Source organism: Pteropus medius, unplaced genomic scaffold (assembly GCF_902729225.1).
Source record: "Pteropus medius unplaced genomic scaffold, Ma_sr-lr_union100, whole genome shotgun sequence".
Taxonomy (NCBI): domain Eukaryota; kingdom Metazoa; phylum Chordata; class Mammalia; order Chiroptera; family Pteropodidae; genus Pteropus; species Pteropus medius.
In genome coordinates, this window is record NW_024350325.1 from 4,939,752 (window position 1) to 4,962,000 (window position 22,249).

General features: G+C 31.8%; 1 protein-coding gene across 1 annotated transcript in view; it reads left to right on the forward strand.

The window, feature by feature from the left end:
- The window catches only part of SGCZ (sarcoglycan zeta), a 541,352-nt gene that overhangs the window by 264,956 nt on the left and 254,147 nt on the right, over window positions 1–22,249 (forward strand). Inside the window, exon 2 of the mRNA XM_039839338.1 lies at window positions 14,228–14,422. Coding sequence (XP_039695272.1) covers window positions 14,228–14,422 — 195 coding nt within the window. The remainder of the gene's footprint in view (window positions 1–14,227; window positions 14,423–22,249) is intronic.

Here is a 22,249-nt window from a genome sequence, read left to right on the forward strand (position 1 = left end):
GTTTTATTCTTTCCCCTGTGGCTTTCCAAGATTTCCAGAACCATATATTGAAGAGGCTTTCTTTTCACCACTGTGTGTTTTTGGTTCCTTTGTCAAAAATTATTTGCTCATGCAGATGTAATGCACTCTGCATCAAAGTCCCAATAGCATTTTTTAAAAGAAATAGAAGAAAACATCATCAGATTTGTATGGAATCACATAAAATAGTGAAAGAAAAAGAACAAGTACCCGGACATATCAGTTGAATAAACTTCAGTGATCAACGGGATGGCCACTGCTCTTATATCTGGGTGAAAGGAATTATAAGAGTCAAGATAAAATACTGGACAAGAACATTGATTTCAAATTCTTTCAGGGCCAACTGCAGTTGGGCAAGTTGTGGAAGATTTTTTCTTGGCCTTGACTTCCACATGTGTAAAATGAGAGAGTTGGATAATTTATTTCAAAATTTATTCATATACATCTTTCTAGTAGAATAGACTGTGCTGAATACTTTTTCCTCTAATCTTTTCTTATATTTGTAGTTATATATTATTAAAAGAACTTCTACCTATGCCACTTCAAATTAAAAGCAAATAATGATACTATGTTTAAAAATAATATTTATTAAGGTTTTGAGATTAGTGTACTTCTTGCTCAGTTTTACAAATAAGAACTCTGAAGTTTAAAGAGATTAAGTGACTTGTTCAAGATTTTTCTTTGAAAGACTGGTCAAGCTAGTCTTGTCTGAAACTCACCTTTATCTGGTTCCAATGTTATTATATAGGTTATATCTTCTGATATTATGTAATTTAATTGGATATATATCCTAAATTTATGAGGTAAATTCACAATATTATCACCCAACTTTCTAAACATCATCATTTAAAATTAGAAGCCACTGAGAAAGATGTGATCCGTGAAGTAGTCTATAAAATTGACAAAGGAGTAGTGGATACCATTTTGATCTCTTATAAACTTGGTCAATAAATCAATTTATAACATAATACTTTTAGCTAACACTAAAGCAAAACTGCTTGCTGGATTATTTTAATATTTGTTGTTTGGGCAGGTAAAAACGAAGTCTTTTTTGTCTGTTCAGTTTTATTGATTTATGTACTACACTTAGAATTCAAAATAATTTAAAAATCAGTGACCTAACACATCACTAAATTGATAAGTAGAGATGAAATATAAGATCTGCTTTTATTAGATTGGGTGCATCTATTCTATTGATGCTGCAAAATATAAGGTACACTTTTAATATTTTCACTTTGTGGCTAATTAAAATATCATGGGTAGTTAAAATGTAATTAAAAATATATAAACAAGTTGCAGGCATATCATAAAAAGGAGTTATCCACAATGCTTAATAACTAAAAGAACTACTCCTGTGATTATCAAGTGAGCATAACTGATGAATTGCCTGTTTGAGATTTTGAAAGCCTTATGAATTTATAAACTGAACACAGATTGCATTTGCTTCCCAGTGATGTTTATCGTTGCTTGTTTGTTTATTTCTTTAACTCCAAATATGAGTAGGTGATTTTATGTTATAATATCCATTGCATGTATTCTGTGTTTTCTATTCTATTTTTTATTATTGAAATTTTGATTTTAAAGGCCACAGCATTTCAAAGAAAATCTTGCTATACCCTTTGTTAAAGTTTGATTTGAACTCCATTATCATTTAGCAATTTTGTAATTCTCATTATGAAATAAGGAAATTTTACATGACATGCCAGTGAAACACTAACAATTGCATACGTATTGCCTTTCATTCTTATGCCTAACTTTAAGAATTTCTTCTTCATTTTTAATATAAAATGAGTAATAAAAATAATTTTTTTTTGCTTTATTCACTTAAGAATTAGCAGATACTTTGATATCCTAAATTGTGCGTTTTATTGAACGTTCTACATGACACAGAGACGTGACCTCGTATAATTAGTAATTTAAACAGGTGGTTACTATCATCAAACTACTTTATTTGCCTTGTCAAATTTTTCTTTCTTATTATCTGCTGTCTTGATAGCATTTGAGGGACTTGAGTCTCTAAGCTAATATGAGAAAATAAACTGTAAATCATTTAGAAATAATATTATACGTAATCTTTAAAATATAGAAATTTTAAAATTAAATTACAGTGATAAACAATATTTTTGTAATAAAATTGTCATCATTCACCTGGATATGCCATACTGATCACAATAATTAGACTTTCTGAAATGCTTCATCGAATAACTCTGCTTAACAACACATCGCTTTGTATTTATGAGGACTTATTTGGAGTTTGTTCTTTGTAATGAAAGCAGCCGTGTGGTCAGCTTCACTATTTCATGGTTGATTGAGGGTGCTTTCAGTTCTCTTCCTGGGATACTCATGATTTGCTAGTACACAGAAAAGACATGAATCCTTAGCTTTGTTTGCATTAAATCATCTATTTTCTTCTAATAAACATTTGATTAATCTTTGAGTATTAAATATATCAATGTAAGTAGTGGGATTGAGATTTATGCATATTTACTTACTAATTTGTTTTATAATCTGCCTCTCAAATGACTTTGATGAAATGTCTAACCTCAGTCTGTTACTTTATGTAAAAATGAGCACAATACTGCATATCTTAGAGGTTATTATGATTATACAAGGAATATTGTACGTGAAATTTCCCAGCACAATGCTTACTACAGAAGTATGTTTAAATAACCATTTTTCTATCTGCCTTTCTTGCTTCCTTTTTTATATCTTATTGAATTCTACTATATTCCAGACATTATTGTAGATACTGCAAAAAAAATTAAATTTAGCATGGTGTGCCCCTAACAGACACATCAAAAGTTTTTTACTAGCACTACTCAAATTCAATTCATAACCTAATCTTTTGTAATTATTTTAATTTTGTATATCACCACTTTTAGCTGTTGTCCTATTCCTTATATTAATGTTCACAATACATTAATTTTGTCATTAGCTCAAATTCTTCCAATGTTCTCTTTTACACATATTATTTTTATTATAAAATTTAAAATTCTTTGTGTTGGGTAGCAGTTAAACAGGGTATGCATGAGTAAATCTTCAACTAAACAGACCTGCAGTGCTTCAAAACCACTCATGGTTAACTGTACTTTAAATAACTTTAGCAGATAACCGCACTGCTCAATAGAACAAAAATACTTCTATTAACCCATATTACTATCTGGAATATTTAACATCTGCTTAGACCCAGGGGAATGTGTAAGGATTTTTCAGCCTATCTAGACATAGAACTGTACCTAAATTAGATCTACAAAAGAAAACCTAAGAGAGAAAAAAAATATATTGTGTGTATGGACATAAAATCCATGTATTTATTACATTACCACATGCAACTGCTCGCCACTCTCTAAATCTCAACTAATTTCCTTTCCCCAGAATCCTAAATAATCAAACTGCCTAGAAACAGCATATTGGGGCAATTTAACATAACTGAGTATAGAGGGATATGCTCAGTAAGAGTAATTGCTAGAAATCCAATATTCTCAGAAAACTGAATATGCACATGATTTCCCAAACTCTTCACTAACTTTAATAATGTAAAGAAGCAGTGAATTAATTCAGCATGTACTCAGTGCAAGAGCTGGGTAATGTCATTTGGTTTAAAGATGTGTGAGGCACAATACCTGATAGAGAGTGTTAAGGGCATAGAGTGTGCATCATTTGGCTCCGCATAAAATAGGAAAGGAAGAATGAGAACATGTACTTCTGATAAGGGTCTCTGTTTTAAACATCTGCTAATTTATATTCATGTATCATTTTACATTTTTTATTTTCTAAATACTGAAACATATACAAACACATTTTGCATTTTATTGGAGTAGCTCATTTAGTAAAACATTCCAAACTCTCTCAAGATGGCTTTGGTAACATTGGTTGAGATTTTAGCTAATAATTTATAAATTTAAAAAATGATGAGTTAGCCTAAGTTTTAAATACTTTCCTTACTCTTCTTGTTGCAGGGGACTAAACCAAAAGAAGTTATTTAAACATTTCCTGTGAGCTTCCTATGTGTAAATAATGATATTGCTAGAGGTAGGAATAGAGGAAAAGATCATTTAATTGTGGATATTAAATCTGGTTATCTTTTTCAAAACAAGGAGAGTATATCCTTTCTAGATTTTCAAGTAAATGGTAGCGTAAGAAAAAAATGTAGATATAGTCATGCAAAAAAAGGCAGATATTTAACAATAAAATTTAATAGTGATAAATCACAAATAGGATATTATTTAGTAATGATTATATTTTGCATATTTTATTTGTATACATAGAGACAAAGTTTTGATGAATGTGCTAGACCCTTATAAACCAGGATTTTTCTTTTATGGGCTATTTTATTAACCTTTATTCATGAATCTTTTTGAAGAAAATCACTAAAATTAGAAGTTATCTACTTCATCTATTGCTGAATTTACTAAGATGGAGCTCATTGTGTCTCCTAGAATTAATCATTTTAACACATACATGTTAATGAATTACATGCACTTTTCCTAAGTCTCGCCTACTACTTCTGAGTGGACCGATAATATATAATCTCTGTTGCACTGAAATTTTAGCATAATTCTGTTTTGTTATCTAGTCACATGATCAGAGAAAATGTAATACTACATTGTAACCAGGACCCACACTTGAGGGGTCATTGGCCAATGGGTGAAACAGAGAGAAGCTTGTGCCCGGGAGCTAGCTAAGCTGCTCATAACTGACAGGCACCCAAATTCCCCTCTCCTTTCCTGGAGTGGGCCCATGAAGGTCGAGTGTGAACTGGGGTAAGACGGACACGCAGGCTAGGTGGAATTCGACACCTTTGAGTTACCTGGTGATTCTAAATGAGTTTTATTTGTCATCAGTCCTTTTTCTATCACCAAATCTGAATGTATATTTCTAAAAATATATCTTGTCCCTCATAATCCCATCCAAATTTAATAAAATAGTATCAGTGTTCAAGGTGGAGTATAAGTATAAAAAGTATACAGGAGTTGTGAAAGTCTGTCATCATTTTCTACTCCTCTTTTGTAGTGTATAGTTTACTGTGCATATCAAGGTCATTCTCTTGAAAATGGAAATTGAAGAATAAAAATTATTAATACATAGAAACGGAGAACAGAAAAGTGGTTGCCAGAGGCTGGGTCATTGGGAAGTAGGGAGGGAGAGATTGGTAAAAGGGTAGTTATAAATAAATAAGGTCTGAAACATGATGATACAGTTGATAAAATTGATAACACTGTATTGTATAATTAAAATTTCCTGAGAGTAGAGCTTATGTTCTGACCAAAAAATAAATAAATAAATGCATGAGGTGATGGATGTGTTAATTAACTCAATGGGAGGAAATCTTTTCACAATGTATACATGTATCAAAACACTACGATGAACATTAAATAGCTTACCATTTTATGTGTCAATTTTACCTCGATAAGCTGAAATTAAAAAAAAACAAAGTCACTCTTCCATTCATTTTCTGATTTATTCAGTGAGTATTTGTCGTTTACATGTGTCAGGCATCGTTCAGCCTGGAAATAAATAAGTGAATAGAATATGATCAATTATAAACCATAGCCCGTTTGACAACAAATGACACACAGAATTTTACCCAATTTGTTAAATTCAGATAAAACCATGTACATGTTATTTATTGTGAGAAGATTGGAAGGTTAAATGTTGAATATCTTTTCAATTTATTATTGAGAATAGTATTTCTTTTATTTATCTTAATGTACTTAATTAGTTTTGAAGTTAATCTGATAATGTTGAAGGTGAGATCAAGTAAAAATTGAAATATATATGATATTCATATATGAGAACAGAAAAAAAGTGGTAAGTTGTTTTCAGTAGATTTATCTATTTTTATTGAGTGGTTACTAGGTCCATATAGATAGGCTTATTTGTTCAATAAATGACTAATTCTCAAGGGCACTAAGCATGGTTTACAGGCTTATACTATTAATTTAGTAAACCAGTCTTCATTTACATATCTGTTTTAGCAACTGAAAATCTTAATCAGGAAGTTAAGATTTGAAAATTTATTTTTTTAAGGGATTACTTAAAGAATTTTCATGAATCAGCACCACACTAGTTGAATATAGCTTTATAATAAGTCTCGATAGCTGGTAAGATAATCACTGCTTTTCTCTTTGAAACATTTTTACTTTGTAGCCTTCATTCATCAATATGAATTTATTTCATTTTGAATTAGAAACTAAGTTTACTGTAATTTACAATTAGAAAAATAATTCAGTAGACTGATAAGATTATAATCATATTCTGTGAAAAAATTATTTTCTATAAATATATCTGCAAACCTTCTCTCTTATTTGTAGTCATTTTTATTTTCTCATCTTTTCGATATGTTGTTTATCAAGAAGCTATTGTCACTTTTTGTGCACCCTAAGTTTCTTCAAACTTTACAAGTTTTGCATTCCTATTCTCTTGCTTTTTCTTTGCCTGAATTGCCACCATCCTGGATTACTCTTCATTTACTAAAATCTTAAAGATTATATGAAGCCTGCATCCATTGTTTCTGCAAGGTTACCTGATACCCTATTCACAGAATGATCATTCTCTCCATCAAATTCCTAGAGCATCTATTATATGGAATTTATCAAATGTGCTTGGACTGCTGCTAAATGACCCATAGCTTCCTGGAGCCATAAGGACTAAGCATCTCTCTAGTCCTCCCTACAGTTTGTGCATGGGTCATCCGTGTGAATTTTCTTATAGTGATCCAGTGTCTTCTTAGTTCCTACAAGAGATCTCACTTTCACAGAATTAGTCAGTTTAATTTACAGACATCCTAGTGAGAAAACTCTTCCTTTACTTATCTATGGTGTCTTCCAAACATTAGTCACTTGCCCCGACCTTCACAATTTTTCCTCATATTCATATAGCATGTATGCTATTTGCTTTATACTGTTCTTTAAATCGACTCACTACCTCTACTGAAATAAACCTATTTTTAAAGGAAATTTTAGATCGATATAGTAAATTGGAAACTAGTCTCATCTACAAAAAGATAATAGGAAAGATATGGCCAGTTTCATCTGCCGTAAAGCAACAGGAAAGATAAATACAATGAAAACAAAGCAAAGTTATTATATCCCAACTAGAGAGATAATGTTTGGATAAAACTTCTCTAATAGATTTTTTTTTGGAGGGGGTAAGAAATGTGTAATGTGCTTAATTAGTAGCATAAAAAATTACTTTCTATATGACGTGCTAAGAAATCTTGGAAGCAAATATAAAAGAATAGATGTCTCTTTATGTGAATCACAGATTTTTAATATGTTTATTCACTATCTGAAATGATTACTCTTGTCACTTAAAACGATTTTCCTACCACCAGTGGTACAAATCTCACATTAAGAGAAGCACAGATTATATTATTTGTCTACTTGTTTACGGATTTTAGAGACAGTGTAGTGTATATATAAATTTATTTTAAATGCTTTGCATATAATAGGTATTTAGTAAATATTTGTTTGGAAAGGAGTTTGATATAGTTAAGGAAATGAATACAGCAGCAATTCCCATATTAATCTACAGATATGAACCCAAAAATCAATTTTTTACTCACTTGTGGAATTTTGAGTATGTTGACTTTTTGGAGATTGTTAATTACTAAAGTGAGATTTGTAAGACTCACTTTTATAGAGTTATGTTGATGAATACATGAGATAACTTATGAGAAGGGCAGGCTCAGTGCTTGGCCCTTAAGACAGTATACGGTCTGGTTGAGAAAGTGAGTTCAAGAATCAGAGGTGCCTGCCACATTTCTGTCCTTACTAACTCTTGCCCTAGTAGCTCTTGGAGAAATTTCTTATCCTCTCCAGGCATATTTTCTATATCTTATAAAAAAGAATAATGATAACAACTTTCCTCTCCGGGTTGTAGTTAAGATTAAATGAGTTAACACATGCTAGGCATTAGTGTCTGGTACCTGATAATCTCCATGCAATTATTTGCTGCTGTTATTATAATAATAATAATAATGTTATTATTATTATTATTACTTCTCTTTCTTACCCTTGAATGATCATTCAGTGTTAAAATGTGTTCTTTTTTAATGGAAAAGGATTCTTCATTTTTTGTGGAAAATAATATAGCTATGAATAAAAATAAATTATTTTGCTTCATTTTCAGATTAAATAGGAAAATTTAGCTTTTTAGTTTAGGAATATAACGAAACATAGCTAATCATAAGCATATCTTGTCAGGAACACTAACATATCATTAAAATGCAAAATTCTGCAGATGGTACTAGACCATGCATTAATGTAATTTCACTTTAATGCTGTATGATGGAAATAATCTAGCAAATAAGCACTGTATAGTTTATCATTAAATCTGTATAATGTTGCGTGAATTTTTGCTTATTCAAATGAGATTTTAAAAAGTGTTTTAAATAGGTAATTTTTATTTTTCTTTCTTTTCCCATTCATTTCAACCTACCTTTTCTAAAGTTTATATACGATAAGTAAGTAAAAGTAAATAATCACATTGGCTGCTAATATTTTCAGTTATTTTTAGAACCAACAATTGATACGTTTTTCTATATTTGTTTTATATTCATCTAGTCGAGTAGCTTAGGTGTGCCATTTTGTGATTGTTAGATAGATATTTTTAAACCAGACAAAGGTCACCAATTTTAAATACGATGAAGGCCTTTTCAGATCATCAGGTAGAAACCTAAATTAAGTATTGTGACCTGGAATATAGCTCTGTAGAATTCTAGAGAATGCAATTTTTTATGTTAATTTTGTAAAATGCTTTCAGAAAATAATTTATATATCGAGAGAACCTGGAATCAAGTGTTAATGCAGCTTTGGAGAAAGCACTTTGTTCACCGCACAGAGTAGGAACAGGGATGGTCAGATGGAAATGCGAGAGCAAGCTCTGTGCGGTCTGCTGGTCTTCTGCCCCACAGATGGGTGTTCACAGCATAGGGGAAGAAGCAGAATTTTTTGTCTATCCTTTTCAGTTCTTGGCTGAAATTCCTGTACTAAAGGACAGATTAATAAAAGAAAAGCAAAGAGAGGTTTATTAACATATATACCTTATGTATACATGACAGATAGATATCCAAAGAAAATGAGTAACTCCCTAAGGTGGCTTAAAATTCAGGCTTAAATACCATCTTTAAAGAGAAAGGAAAGGGTAAAGGTAGGTCGTTTAGGGGGAAAGTAAATGATTTTAAGGAAAGATTAATGGGCCCTTAGAAGATTAGTTGGGGGATATGATAGTTTGTAACAAAGGTGTCTAAATGTGGTGTTGACTTCCTGTCTCCTCTCCTGAGATGATGAGTCAGTCTTCCCCGGTTGATGACACTCCTGGGGAAGAGATCTATGACAATTGAGTTCCTTTAGGCAGATAAGGGAGCTCAGAGAAAGCCTCTCCCTGTATCTGCCATTTTTCAAGTGTCTACAGCTCAAAATAATTAATATGCCAAAGTGGCTTATTTTTGGGTGGCATATTCTGCTACTCTTCATAAGCTAAGACAGAAAACAACCATAAAACAACAGAAAAGGGAGGACAACATACACATCCTCCAAAAGGCTCCTTATCTAACAAGAACAACCAGTTATTTTTTCGTTTTTTAACAACAGCACTGAAAAGAGTCTGATTTGTGATATGTAAAACAAAAGGGCAAAGTTTCATTAGTCCTTTTCTCTTTTTGTTTTCTACCTCTGGTGGAAAGACGGATTTTATCACTCATGATCTAGGTGTGCCCAACCAAGGTTAGTATGAGTAATGATAGATGCAACATTCACCTCTTCTCCTGGCTCCTGTTCTCCTGTCTAGCCCCTACTAAGATCCAACAGGGAGAGAGTCCACTTTATGATGGCTATTCACTGTTCTCTTTATTTCCTCCTTTCCATTTGACCCTGAACTAGTCTGTATTTTCTCTGACTCTAACTTGTTACATCAAAAGCGGGACCTGTCTCTTTAATCCCTTTTAAAACCTAAACAATTCAAGAAAGTTAAAGTCTTAATTATTGACCCAACTGCTTTGTCTTCACCCAGGTAGTCAATTTTTAGTTATGCTAGGAATAAAAATTCGTTTTGTTTAGATGATGTTGATCATTACAAGGTCATCTTTGTTTAATTCATTTAAAGCAGAAAATTCAAAATTAAAGCATATTCTTTATGAATCTTGCTTTTTCCTTAATCTCCCAAAGTGAGATAACCCTAAACAGAACATATTTCTTAAGAATTCATTACACATAAGAAAATTGTACATCAAAGCAAATTTGACTACACTGTAAGTAATTTAAATTAAATCTTGTAAAATGTAACTAAAGTTGTCAAAGTAGAAAAAAATGACCTTCAACAGAGTATTTTGAAATCTGTTTGCAAATTTTTCATAACCGGAGGTGCTTTCCAATTAATCATCAAGGCAATGGAAGCCATGCTCTGTCTTCCTCGTTCTCATTTTTCCTACATGCTGTTAGAATAAAAGCCAACAGCCCTTAGTCGTTCTTTGATTCTCTTTCTTAGTATTGTTCCTTAAACATGTTTTCCTGTTGATCTTTATTGCTTTAAATAGTGTGTGTTTTCCATTTGCCCTGTTAAACTCCCGAGCTGTGTTTCTGGTAAATTTGTTTTTTCTTAAAGATTTTTCTTTTTTCCCCTGCTGTGTATGTGTAGCAGTGCTTTCTGGTGGGCTTCTCATGCTTGCAGTATTCGTGTACATGATGCTCAGGACTGTCTATGTTGATTTATCTCTTGGTATGCCTCTAAGTGGGCAAAAGACTTCTCAGCCTCCTTCAAAACTGCTTTAATGGCTAAGTTTTCTGTTATTGTTACATGAGAAGATCTGAGAATCCACTTATTTCATTGTTAGGAACCTAAATCTAAGTCTATGCCTTAATGATGACCCAAAACTGTGACTGAGTTTTCATCCAATTAAATTCTGAAGAATTATTTCCTTTAAAAAAGTGCTTAATTTTATAGTGTATGAAGTATGTAAAATAAGCTAAAGACGACCACTGGGTCACTGAAAAATCTCTTTAATTGTCCATATTTTATAAACCTTTTGTTCATCTGGGAACGTTTCCCTTTTAATGCATATTTAGGTTTCTTTTTTCTGTCAGGTTTGGCTAGAATCCTCTTCTATTTCCCATCTCAAGAGGCAGCCCATTTGACCAAGATATCTTTTGTCATTCTTGAAATTCAGTTGCTAGGCTGCCTCTTTTCTAGGCTATAAAGCCTGACTACATACAGTATTTTCCATAAACCGACTGGAAAAAAAATCCATTCCAAGTAGTCATTTTTCTTAAATAGCAAATTTTAACCATCGTCGTGTTAGAATGTGCCTTTGAGAATTAGGTACCATAGGTAGGAAGAAGTTTGTATCACCATGGTAAGTGGACTTTACTGTATTGTTTTTAATCTCTCTCAACATTAGTAGCTGTTTAGAGACTCATTTTCTAGGAACAGAAAACAAAATGACTTTTTTGCTGTGTAATGTTCATACCATATCATTTGGAAACGTCAACATTTTGTTTTTAAAGTTATATTTGAGACATAGCTTTTAAAATTAATTTCAGTATAAATATTTATACAGCACTTAAGTAGGAGACCACTAGCTAAGAGATGGAAGATAAATTTTTAAAGTGAGTATTTTTGCCATTTAAAATGAAATGGGCACTTTAACGTTCTCCTTTTTTATCCCCATATTACTCTTATATAAGTCAATGTAATATTCATTTGAGAGTTGAAGAAACTGGGACAGAGAAAGGCTAAGCGACTTGCCCTAGAAGCACGGAATAGAATGGCCAGGCTGGGATTATAATTCTGCACCTAAGTCTGATACTTCATTTAGTCTGTTGTGCTCCATTCCTGGTCTGAACAAATAACAGACAATTGTAGTGTTAAATTTTACATGATTGACGCTCAATGAATAGTGACACCAACAAGACTTACCACTTCTAGAATATGGCTACTCTCAGTGAGCAGGTTAAGGGATTTTGGAACCGAGATTCAATGTTTATGGTCACAAGGATGTTATATACTTCTACATGAGTGTACCAAGTACTGGCTCTGTATCAGAAATTGAAATCAGTTTCCCAAATTATCTAGCTTGTTTTCCAGGAGATACATGCTTCTTTTTTATATTCCTATTTTCAATAACAGGGAACACAAGGAACAGGTCTGAGCAGAAATTAGATGCTCAATTTATATTTTAATTGCAATGAATCAAATTAGTGAGTGAGATAAACAAATAATTTACTGTTTCCTTTGAGTCTTTGTGCTGACATCTCTGCATTATATCTGTGTTTATAAAGTCATGAGAACACAAACATGTGGCAGGTCACTTGGTCATCCTTTCAGATATTTCTCCCTTACAAAACATAAAATGAGGCATTCCATTAATAGCTTTTATTTTTATTTTTACCCTTAAATTAACCAACAACAATTTAAAATTTATGCAATATAATCTCCTTTCATCTCTTATTTTCTTTCTCTGTTCTCACAGATAGTAGCAGAGGTTGAATTTTCTTGAGCCTTTTGGTCTATCCAGAAAGATACCATGTCTGGTTATATTCATATGTGCTTTCCTTTCTCTACTCCTAATTTAGAAAATAAATAATAAAGCCTCACTGAAAGAGCAGAAAGACTATTGGGGGTTGGAAAGAAGATGATACTTTTTACATACATACTAGCATTCTAGGTGTCAGACACTGAAATCTAAATGGAGCAGTCTGTTGTTGCCTCTTATAACATATGTTACCTAGCAGTTCATAGGTTACATTTCTCCCCTGCAAATTGAAATCTAATGAAGATTAAAGCTTTTTGCCCAGTTTCAAGAAACCATCAAATATTAACTTAAATATTAATAATGACAATAAAAAGTAATTCTTTATATTATGAATTTACTCTTGATCATCTAATATTATTAGCACTTCTAATTCATTTACAATTATGATTTGATGTATACAACTATTTTTTATTATATGGAGCATTATATAATTCAGTCATAAATTGGAAACATAATATTTAACATTGCATTTAATGCAATTTGAAATTACAGCTCTAATATTAAAAAAAATAGGAAAAACCAAATAACTTGTATTTTTTGCATTTTTCAATATCTAGTTCAACATTTCATTTAAAGTAAGATTGGATCAATAAACATCGTAACTTAGTACTTTTATAGCACATATTTTATATTACTTGACAAGTAATTTTAATTTATTGTTATTTTTAATTTGGTATAATTTATTGTTTCTGTTGGTATAGTAATCATTTCATTGACATACACAAGAAAATAAATCTGAGAAAAACATAAGGAGAAAAAAGATGAAAAATTATTGTTTTATAGAAAATCATATTTTATTAAAACTAAAGTTTCCATATTTCAGGTAATAAATATGTCATTCTGAATATCATATACTCGGTATATAGTCTTTAACTTTTCTAATTCATATTTCTTTGTATTAGACAGTAAAAAATAAATGTGCTTTTTAAGGAATTAATTTAAACCCAAAATTTATAAATTTCCAAAGAATACCATCTCTCCTTTTCCAAAGTCAATTTCTGCTTATATCATTATATTTTATAATAATATAGTATATTGCTGTGTTCTTTCAGAGATCAGTTTTCTTCTGATAACTCATTAAAATATAACCAAAATAAATGACCAACAAAGTCCTAAAGAAATATTTTAATTAAATAGCTATGTCTATATTTTTCTAAATAAAAGCGTGTTTTCTTTCCATAGGTTCTTGTAAATACACTAACATGTTATTAAATCATATACACTGAGCTGTTCGATCCTACATTTTTAGATAAAGGCACAAAAGTACCTTGTGATTCAGTTAGTCTCTATCACAAAGAACAGATGAAACCTATTTCAATAGCATTTTGAATGTGTGAAGAGTTGTTGGATTTTGAACAACTAGAAGTAGAACTGAGAGTCTTCAGAGACTCCTGAGAGAAAGCCTACTGTTAAGGTTTTGCAAACCTGACTGAAAATAATATATATCTTAGAGATATAACAATTCATTAAATAGTTCTAAAAAGCAACATTGATGATAATGATTTGAGGGGATTTGTGACATTATAACTATTTTAATTAATAACTAATTTTAGTTACACAGTAATAATTATTTGAGCACTCCCTACCCATTATTCTTAGATATGTTGTGTCTTTTGATTTTAAAAAATCATTGGTTTTATTTTTGAATACTTCTTTTCTTTTTCTCTTTTTTCCCAGATGACACGAGAACAATACATACTAGCAACACAACAGAATAACCTGCCAAGGGCTGAGAATGCACAACTGTACCCAGTGGGAATTTACGGATGGCGAAAGAGGTGCTTATACTTCTTTGTCCTTCTGCTGTTGGTTACCATGATAGTTAACTTAGCCATGACAATATGGATATTGAAAGTTATGAATTTCACTGTGGTAAGTACCACCATGATTTCATTTTATATTTATTGCTTTTGGTTCAAAGATGATACAGCTCTGTTATTTTATTTTTTAAATTGAAAGTTATTCATCTTAATCTTTACAAATAGATATCTTGAAATTCCAAAGGCTGTCATACATTATTTTAAGACTGAATTCAATATGTTTATTCATGACACACATATATTATTACCTGCCATTTAACTGTGGGAAATTTAGATAATGAGACAGCACAACACACTGACTCATTAGAGTTAGAAAACATTTAGCCAACAAACATGAGCCTATGCCCATGCTACCTTGAACAAGCCCGATCCCATCTGATTTTGGAAGCTAAGTAGGGTCGGGCCTGGTTAGTACTTGGATGAGAGAGCCCATAACAGGTGCTGTAGGTGTAAAGAATAAAAAATTAAGGGATTGTAAGCTGACAAGGTCCTTGCAATCTGTGAGGTCAACCAAGGGTTGCCTCGCCTAAAAAACAAACAAACAAATAAAAACATGAACTGTTGTTTGCTGTACCTAGGAATCTAAGAAATTACTCTGTTTTTGAGATGATGTTTCATAATAAAATTAATATTAGAAATCATAAATACCTTTGAAATACTTCATATAGAGTATCTGCCTCTCTACATCTGCTTCCTGTGTAACGTACTGCATGATCAAATCTAAACTCTAGCATTTTACCTGGGCTCCGTGGCCAATGTCTGTAATTGTTATCAGATAGTAATCTCATTCTTCTGGAGCACAGATGTGGTAAGAAGATACACTAGAAATTAAATCAATCTTTTATGAAAATTAATAACAATAATAAAATAATTGTATAATTTATTGGTGAATTTTGCTTTAGTTTATTGAATGTGTACAATAAACCAATTAGCATGACTTATTTGGAAAAATAACTGCTTGGCAAAGTCCAGTTTAGCTCATTTTATGTCTTCTGGCTAAATTTTTAAACTTCTCTACTCTGCCTTTAAATCATTCTGCTTTTTCTTAGAGATCACAGATATCTTTACATCCACACAGGATGTATCTTTCACTTGCTGACTAGACTGCTATTATTCTTTAAAACTCTGCTTCCTTAGGGGCAAGTGTAAAGCTGGCTATTTAACTTTACTGATCTTTCTATATTGCATGTCACTTAAAAAAAAATCATTGCTGTGTATAGATTGAGCAAGAGAAGGTTTTTTTTTTTTTTAATTTCCTGATATTACTAACATCTAACTCTTAACTTGAAATAAAATGTCAAAAGAGAAAATGAGCCAGCTTCTGTCCATCGTGTAGGGCACTGCAGTTGTAAGCAAAAGAAGCCTAGAAGGGCAGGTGGCTTAACCTTCCAAAGAGAAAATAAAAACCTATAACTGTGCAAATCATGATAAAACAGCATATGCTTGTGAAAAAAAATAAGCTGAGCAAGGGTTCCATTTTATCCAACACAGTGCAAATGTTGAAGTTATTTTATTAACAAAGAAATGAAAGACAAAAGATGTGCAGAACTCAGTATGTATCAGGATTAGAAAAATGAACTGCATTCTAGACATGGATAAATGTTCAAGGTCATTGATCCAGGCCTGTGAGCCTGTGTGGATTTGGAGGCTACTAGGTAAATTGTTGCTTAATGTGATTCTTTGGTAATACATTCAAACCATTCCGTTGTCTCAAGAGTTGTCTCATTTTGTCTCCTCCCCTCTTTTTCTTATACACACTTGGAAGAATTTTGACACAAATGTCACTGGTTCTACCCCTAGACTTTTGTTGTTGTTGTTTTCTGAGTTCTACTCCTACCTTCTCTTACTAATATCTGGGCTTTATTAATGATTCATTTGTCACAGTAGGGGTAATGTGTATATCCCTGCAGATCCTTTTATTCTGTGGCAACTATCAGCCAAATTAGTAATTGCTGACAGCAGCTTTTTCAACCTAATTTTCTTAATTAAAAAAAAATGAATAAATAAAATGAGATAAAGTGTAGAAAAATTTTCTCCAGGTTTTGAAATTTTGAGCATTCAATTTCATCTACCAAAAGGCATCTTTCAAAACCTCGTGAAAGATGTGATCAACTCTCACTTCAGGAAGCCTTGATACTATCCAGTGACCAAGCCACGGGAATTTTCAGATTCAAGCCATGTAAACTTCTCAAGCATATTTAAATTAATTAAGAAAATAGACTTAAACACATAATTACATGGCTTCATGCATCTGGCTCCCAATATCTTGCCCCATGCTGAGGCCAAGGCTAGATAAGCCATTCAAGGGAAATAATTGAAACAATCACCTTTGTTCTCAGGATCCACGGTTTCTGTCACCTATGGAGCTATCTAATTGAACCTCAGCTGGCCAAAATGTAAATGTCAACATATTCCTGAGGATAATGAAAAGTTTATTTCCAAAGGAGGCTTGATTATCTACTTTATCTATCTATCTACTATCTATCTATCTATCTATCTATCTATCTATCTATCATCTATCATCTGTCATCTATTACCTACCTATCTATCATTTATCTATTTTAATTTGGGTCATATCTTTCCTTTTTTAATTACAATTTTACTTTTTTATAATTAAAATTGAGGACTATTCTTCCTTCAGCTATAGAAGCTATTTGTATGTAGCTGAAATAGAAGGAAAGATGAAATTGTAATTATCGCATCAAGATAATATTTGTAAGGTAACATATTACCTATCTCAATGAGGTAATTCATAATTGAACTAAATTACTACTAAATTACTTAAGTAGTTGTAGAATTTAGCAGTTCCGAATACTGCACATCAGAATAAGTTATATCTACTTGAAAAATGTGAAATAACTTGTAATCCTCTTATATTAGAGCAGTAAAAAAAATCAATTTTATGTTTTCACCGATGCATTGCAATTATGTCTATCTCTAGAATGAATACGAAAACCACTTGCCATACTATAGTAAGAAGTAGTAAATGATGTGTAAATTGTTTGGGGAGTATTATTGATTTGCACAAAATGTATTTCATTTTCATTTTAACTGTTGCCATCTAACATATGAAAATATGTGGCTGTTAACATCTTTTATTTGAGCAAACTGGGCATGTTATTGTTATCAAAATATTGTTTTCAGCAGAGCAAAGGTAGCCGTCAACCTGTTTTATGATATTTCTTGGAGTCTACCATTATGACCAGTATTATGCATGATCTGTATGATTGATATAATCTTATTCTGTTTCTCATTTTGTAGAAAATAAAATCACTCTGCTATTGAGATATCCGACTGCAGAAAATCCAGAAAAAGGAAGTGAGTTTATACTACGGGGTGAAAGACTTAAGATAGATATAAACAGTAATTTCCTGGCTATAAGAGTTGATACATGTAGAAATAGTTGAAGAGAAAGATTTTAAAATCTCATTCTCCAGCGATCAGTGTAACCCAATCACATGTTATTGCTGACGTTGTTGTTTTATGGTTGGTTGGTATAATATCTTTGTGGTTCATTATAAATGGACTATCCAGCAGAACTATCAAATCCAGGCATTCTGCTGAAGCAGTATTCTCTTCTTGGTTCAAGTGCTCATTCTAAGAAAATAAGTTCTATATTTGAAAATTGAAAATTAATATAATAAAAAGTAGTCATTTTACTCACAAGAGTGCCACATAAGTCAGTGGCATCCAACTGCAACTTAATTTGATTAGATATGGTAACTAGTCATCAAAAGAAAAAAATGTAAGTGCCATTTATTAAGCAAAGAGCCAAGGAAATTCATAAATGTTCTGAGTGAGAAGTCAAGAACACCCACCGGGATGTGGATAATAATTGAAATACAATCAATTAATTGAACAAACTGGAGAAAACATTTTAGAGACTTGTGTGATCAGTAGAATAAATGTTGGCTGAAAAGAAATACCACAAGAAATAGGATTGAATATCATAGTCTTAGAATTAAAAAGGAACTCACAAATTTTTACTTCAATCTTCCACCTTCCACGTATTGTAGGGGACACTCTACAATATTTCCTTCATTTGGTCACTCATCAACTGCTTAAATCCTCCTTTAAATGATAAGCAAACCAGCCTTTAAATCACTAGATAGTGTTATTGTCATTTAATATCTTGTTATTTTATTGCAGTCTCCCTATATATAACTCCAATCATGATGAGATCCTAGTTTCATTCTTCCAATCTGACATGAATTTATCAATTAATTTATCAAGACCACAATATGTCCTAACACACACATATATAAATATACACACATATATAAATATATACACAAATATACATATATATGTACACATACTTATACACTTATACACATCAAGGATATATATTTTTATGTTTAAAAATCAGAATATGTAACAGATTCTTATGCAATCACTTTTTAAATTAAATTTATTGGGGTGACATTGATTAATAAAGTTATATAGGTTTCAAGTGTACAATTTGAGAATATGTCAGCTATATATTGCATTGTGTGTTCACCACCTAAAATCAAATCTCCTTTTGTAACCAGATATTCAACCCTCTTTACCCTTATCTACTTCCTCCCTCCCCATTTCCCTCTGATTACCACTAAAACATTGACTTGTCCTTAAGTTTTGTTTGTCTTGTTCTTTTGCTGCTTTCAGTTTTATATCTCACATATGAGTAAAATCATATGGTTTTCAATTTTTTCTGTCTCACTTATTTTGCTTACTATAATAAGCTCAAGGTTCATCCATGTTGTCACAAATGAAAGTACTTCATCTATTCTATTAGCTGAGTAATATTCTATTATGTATATTTGCCATATCTTCTTTATCTAGTCATTTATTGGAGGATACTCAGTTATTTTCATGTCTTGGCCACCATGAATAATGTTGCAGTGAACATGGGAATACATATATCTTTATGCATAAATGTTTTTTGAGTAGATACTCAGAAGAGAAGTTGCTGGTCCCTATGGTAATTCTATTCTTAAATTTTTGAGGACCCTCCATACTGTTTTGCATAGCGGTTGTACCAATTTACTTTCCACCAGCAGTGTATGAGGGTTCCTTTTTCCTCACATCCTCTCCAACACTTGTTATTACTTGTTCTGTTGATAATAGCCATTCTTACAGGTGTGAGTTAGAATCTCATTGTGGTTTGATTTGCATTTCCCTTATAGCTAATGAAGTTGAGTATCTTTTCATATGTCTTTTGGCTATTTGTATGTCTTCTTGGGAAAAGTGTCTGTTCAGGTCCTCGCCCATTTTTTAATTGAATTGTTTTATTGTTGTTGCTGTTGTTGAGTTATATGAGTTCTTCGTATGTTTTGGATATTAGTCTCTTATCCGAGGCATTGTTTGCAGATATCTTCTCCCATTTAGTAGGTTGCCTCTTTGTTTGACGTTTCCTTTTGATTTGCAGAAACTTTTTAATTTGATATAGTCTCATTATTTCACTTTAGTTTCTTTAGTTGCCACTTGCTTTTATTTTAAATGGTAACTATATTATATTATTACAACTATATGTTCACAATATTATAAACCCTTTAAACGTATCTTTCTGTTTATAGCTATGAGCAATTGTCATTTATCTTTCATCACATTTTCTTTTCTTTTAGTGTTATCTGTCTAAAAATGAGAAAACATATATTACATTTAGTGTTTGCTTTTAACATTTTTAAGGTAAAATTTTTAAAAGCTAATTTGGGGGGAAATGAAATAAACATCTTTCTGAGTCTTAAATCCTGTCCTGTTTCTAATACCTTGGTAAGTGAAGTACCACACATTCCCGTGTCACTCTTGTGACTCTTCTTTTTAATCTTCATCATTAACTCAGTGACATATTATCTATAGCCATATCAATCTACCAAAGATAGCTAAAGTATATTTGTAATATGCTATTTTTTGTTAGTGTGACCATCCAAAAACTTATTACTCTCACAGTTTTTTCTTTATTTCACTCTCTAATAAGACCATTACTTTGAAATGGACTTTTCCTTCTCCATGTATTCAGCCAGTTCTTATATTTATCAGAACTGTGTCTTCATCCCAAATGCATTTTTATTTCTTGCCCAGAATCTATGGGTAGGTATAGACATATGTGAAGTTTAAATATGAAATAACCATATTTTGTTGACTTTTAATTACTTTTTTCTTTTCTTACCAAGTTCATCACAAAATTGTTTCTCTTTATATGCTCTTGTTTATCATGTTTCCACTCCCCACAGACAGAATGTAAGATCTAGAAGGTCCAAGGTTTTGACATGTTCCATTGCTGTATTTTGAAGGCAGGAGACAGATGGTTCTGTGGCCTATGCAGTGGCATCTATTAATTTCTACATTGAAAATGCACTTTTGTGTTCTTAGTATTAAATTTAACAATCCCTAGAATCCCTGAATTTAAGACCTAATACATTCCAGGGAACCAGGCCCAGTCTTGATTACCCACATCAGTTGTATAGAGAGCTACCATTATTAACACTTTGATTTAATTATTATGAAATATTTTATCCTACAAAAGAATACACATATACTGTATATTTAAGGCATATCTAATAATAATAACAATAATAAATAATAAAATGAATGCCTGTGCCACCATCACCCAGATGGAAAAGTAAACTTTACTAATATCTCCTAACTCGATCTAGAAAGAACCACGATCCTGAATATTTTTATGCTTTTATTTAGTTTCATATGTGCATATGTATATGTAAACCTCAAACAGAATATTGTTTTTAGCTCAACAATATGTGAGATTTATCTCTATTAATGTGTGTAGCTGCAATTTATTTATGCTGTAAATTTCATTGAATAAACAGATCTTATTTATTCATCAGTTCTCCTTTTGAATTGTTTCCAATGGTTGTCGTTTAAATTGCTCTCACAAACAAGATGCAGTGAACATTCTTCTATATCAATAATTGTAGTTGCACATACACAGGAGTTTCTCTAAATTCTAAAGTCTAAAGTGTAGGTCTAGAAATACTGACTTTCAATATTAATTTTCCCCCAAAGTGACTGAATCAGTTGATACCACCAGCATCCTATAAGGGTCATTTGTTGTGGTTGTTCTTAACTCTTAATATAGAATTGCCAGCTAACATACATTTCTACCACTTAAGCCACAAATCTGACAGCCAGCTACCTCATAATGACCCTCCTTATTTATTGGTTTGTTGTTTAGGTGTCCCTTTATGACAGATTTTTTTTTTCTATATCTATTTTTATTCATTTATGTTATCTGTGGGATAGGACTATGTTATATTAGATATATAATTATGGTTTATCTAAATATATCCTCTTCTCCTTCACCAACTTTCCCTCAGTCCTATTAATGTGGGGATTCCTCAAGGAGCAGAAGTTGGTCTTATTATCTTATTTATCTTGGTATCTTGGACAGGCATATAATAGATGATGTATTATTTTTAGTTGACTATTTATAATTTTAAGTGATCTAGATTTACTTTCAGTAGAGGGAGCTTCAAATTTAATGTCTTCATTTTTCCACTTAAAACCGCTTCAGAGTCCAATTGGTTTCAGTTTTTATGTTAATAGGCTTTTGTTTTTAACTGAAATCAATCTCTCTCTCTCTCTCTGTCTCTGTCTCTCTCTCCGCTTCTCTGTCTCCCCACCCCCAACCCCCCCCCCCCCCCACACACACACCATTAACATTGAAAGGGCAGGTGGTCCTCAGGTCTTTTCATGTTCTTCAGCCAAGGTGACTAGCTTCCCTTAACCGTAAGACAGCATAGTACTTTTTTTCCAAGAATCCCAAAGCACTTAGGTAAGATAGTTTTTCAGTGAAAGTGTAGTTCTTTGAAGCTCCAATTATTGACTCTGACTGACTCCCTCAGTAATAACTACAGGAAAATCTCAGTCTTTTCTTTTT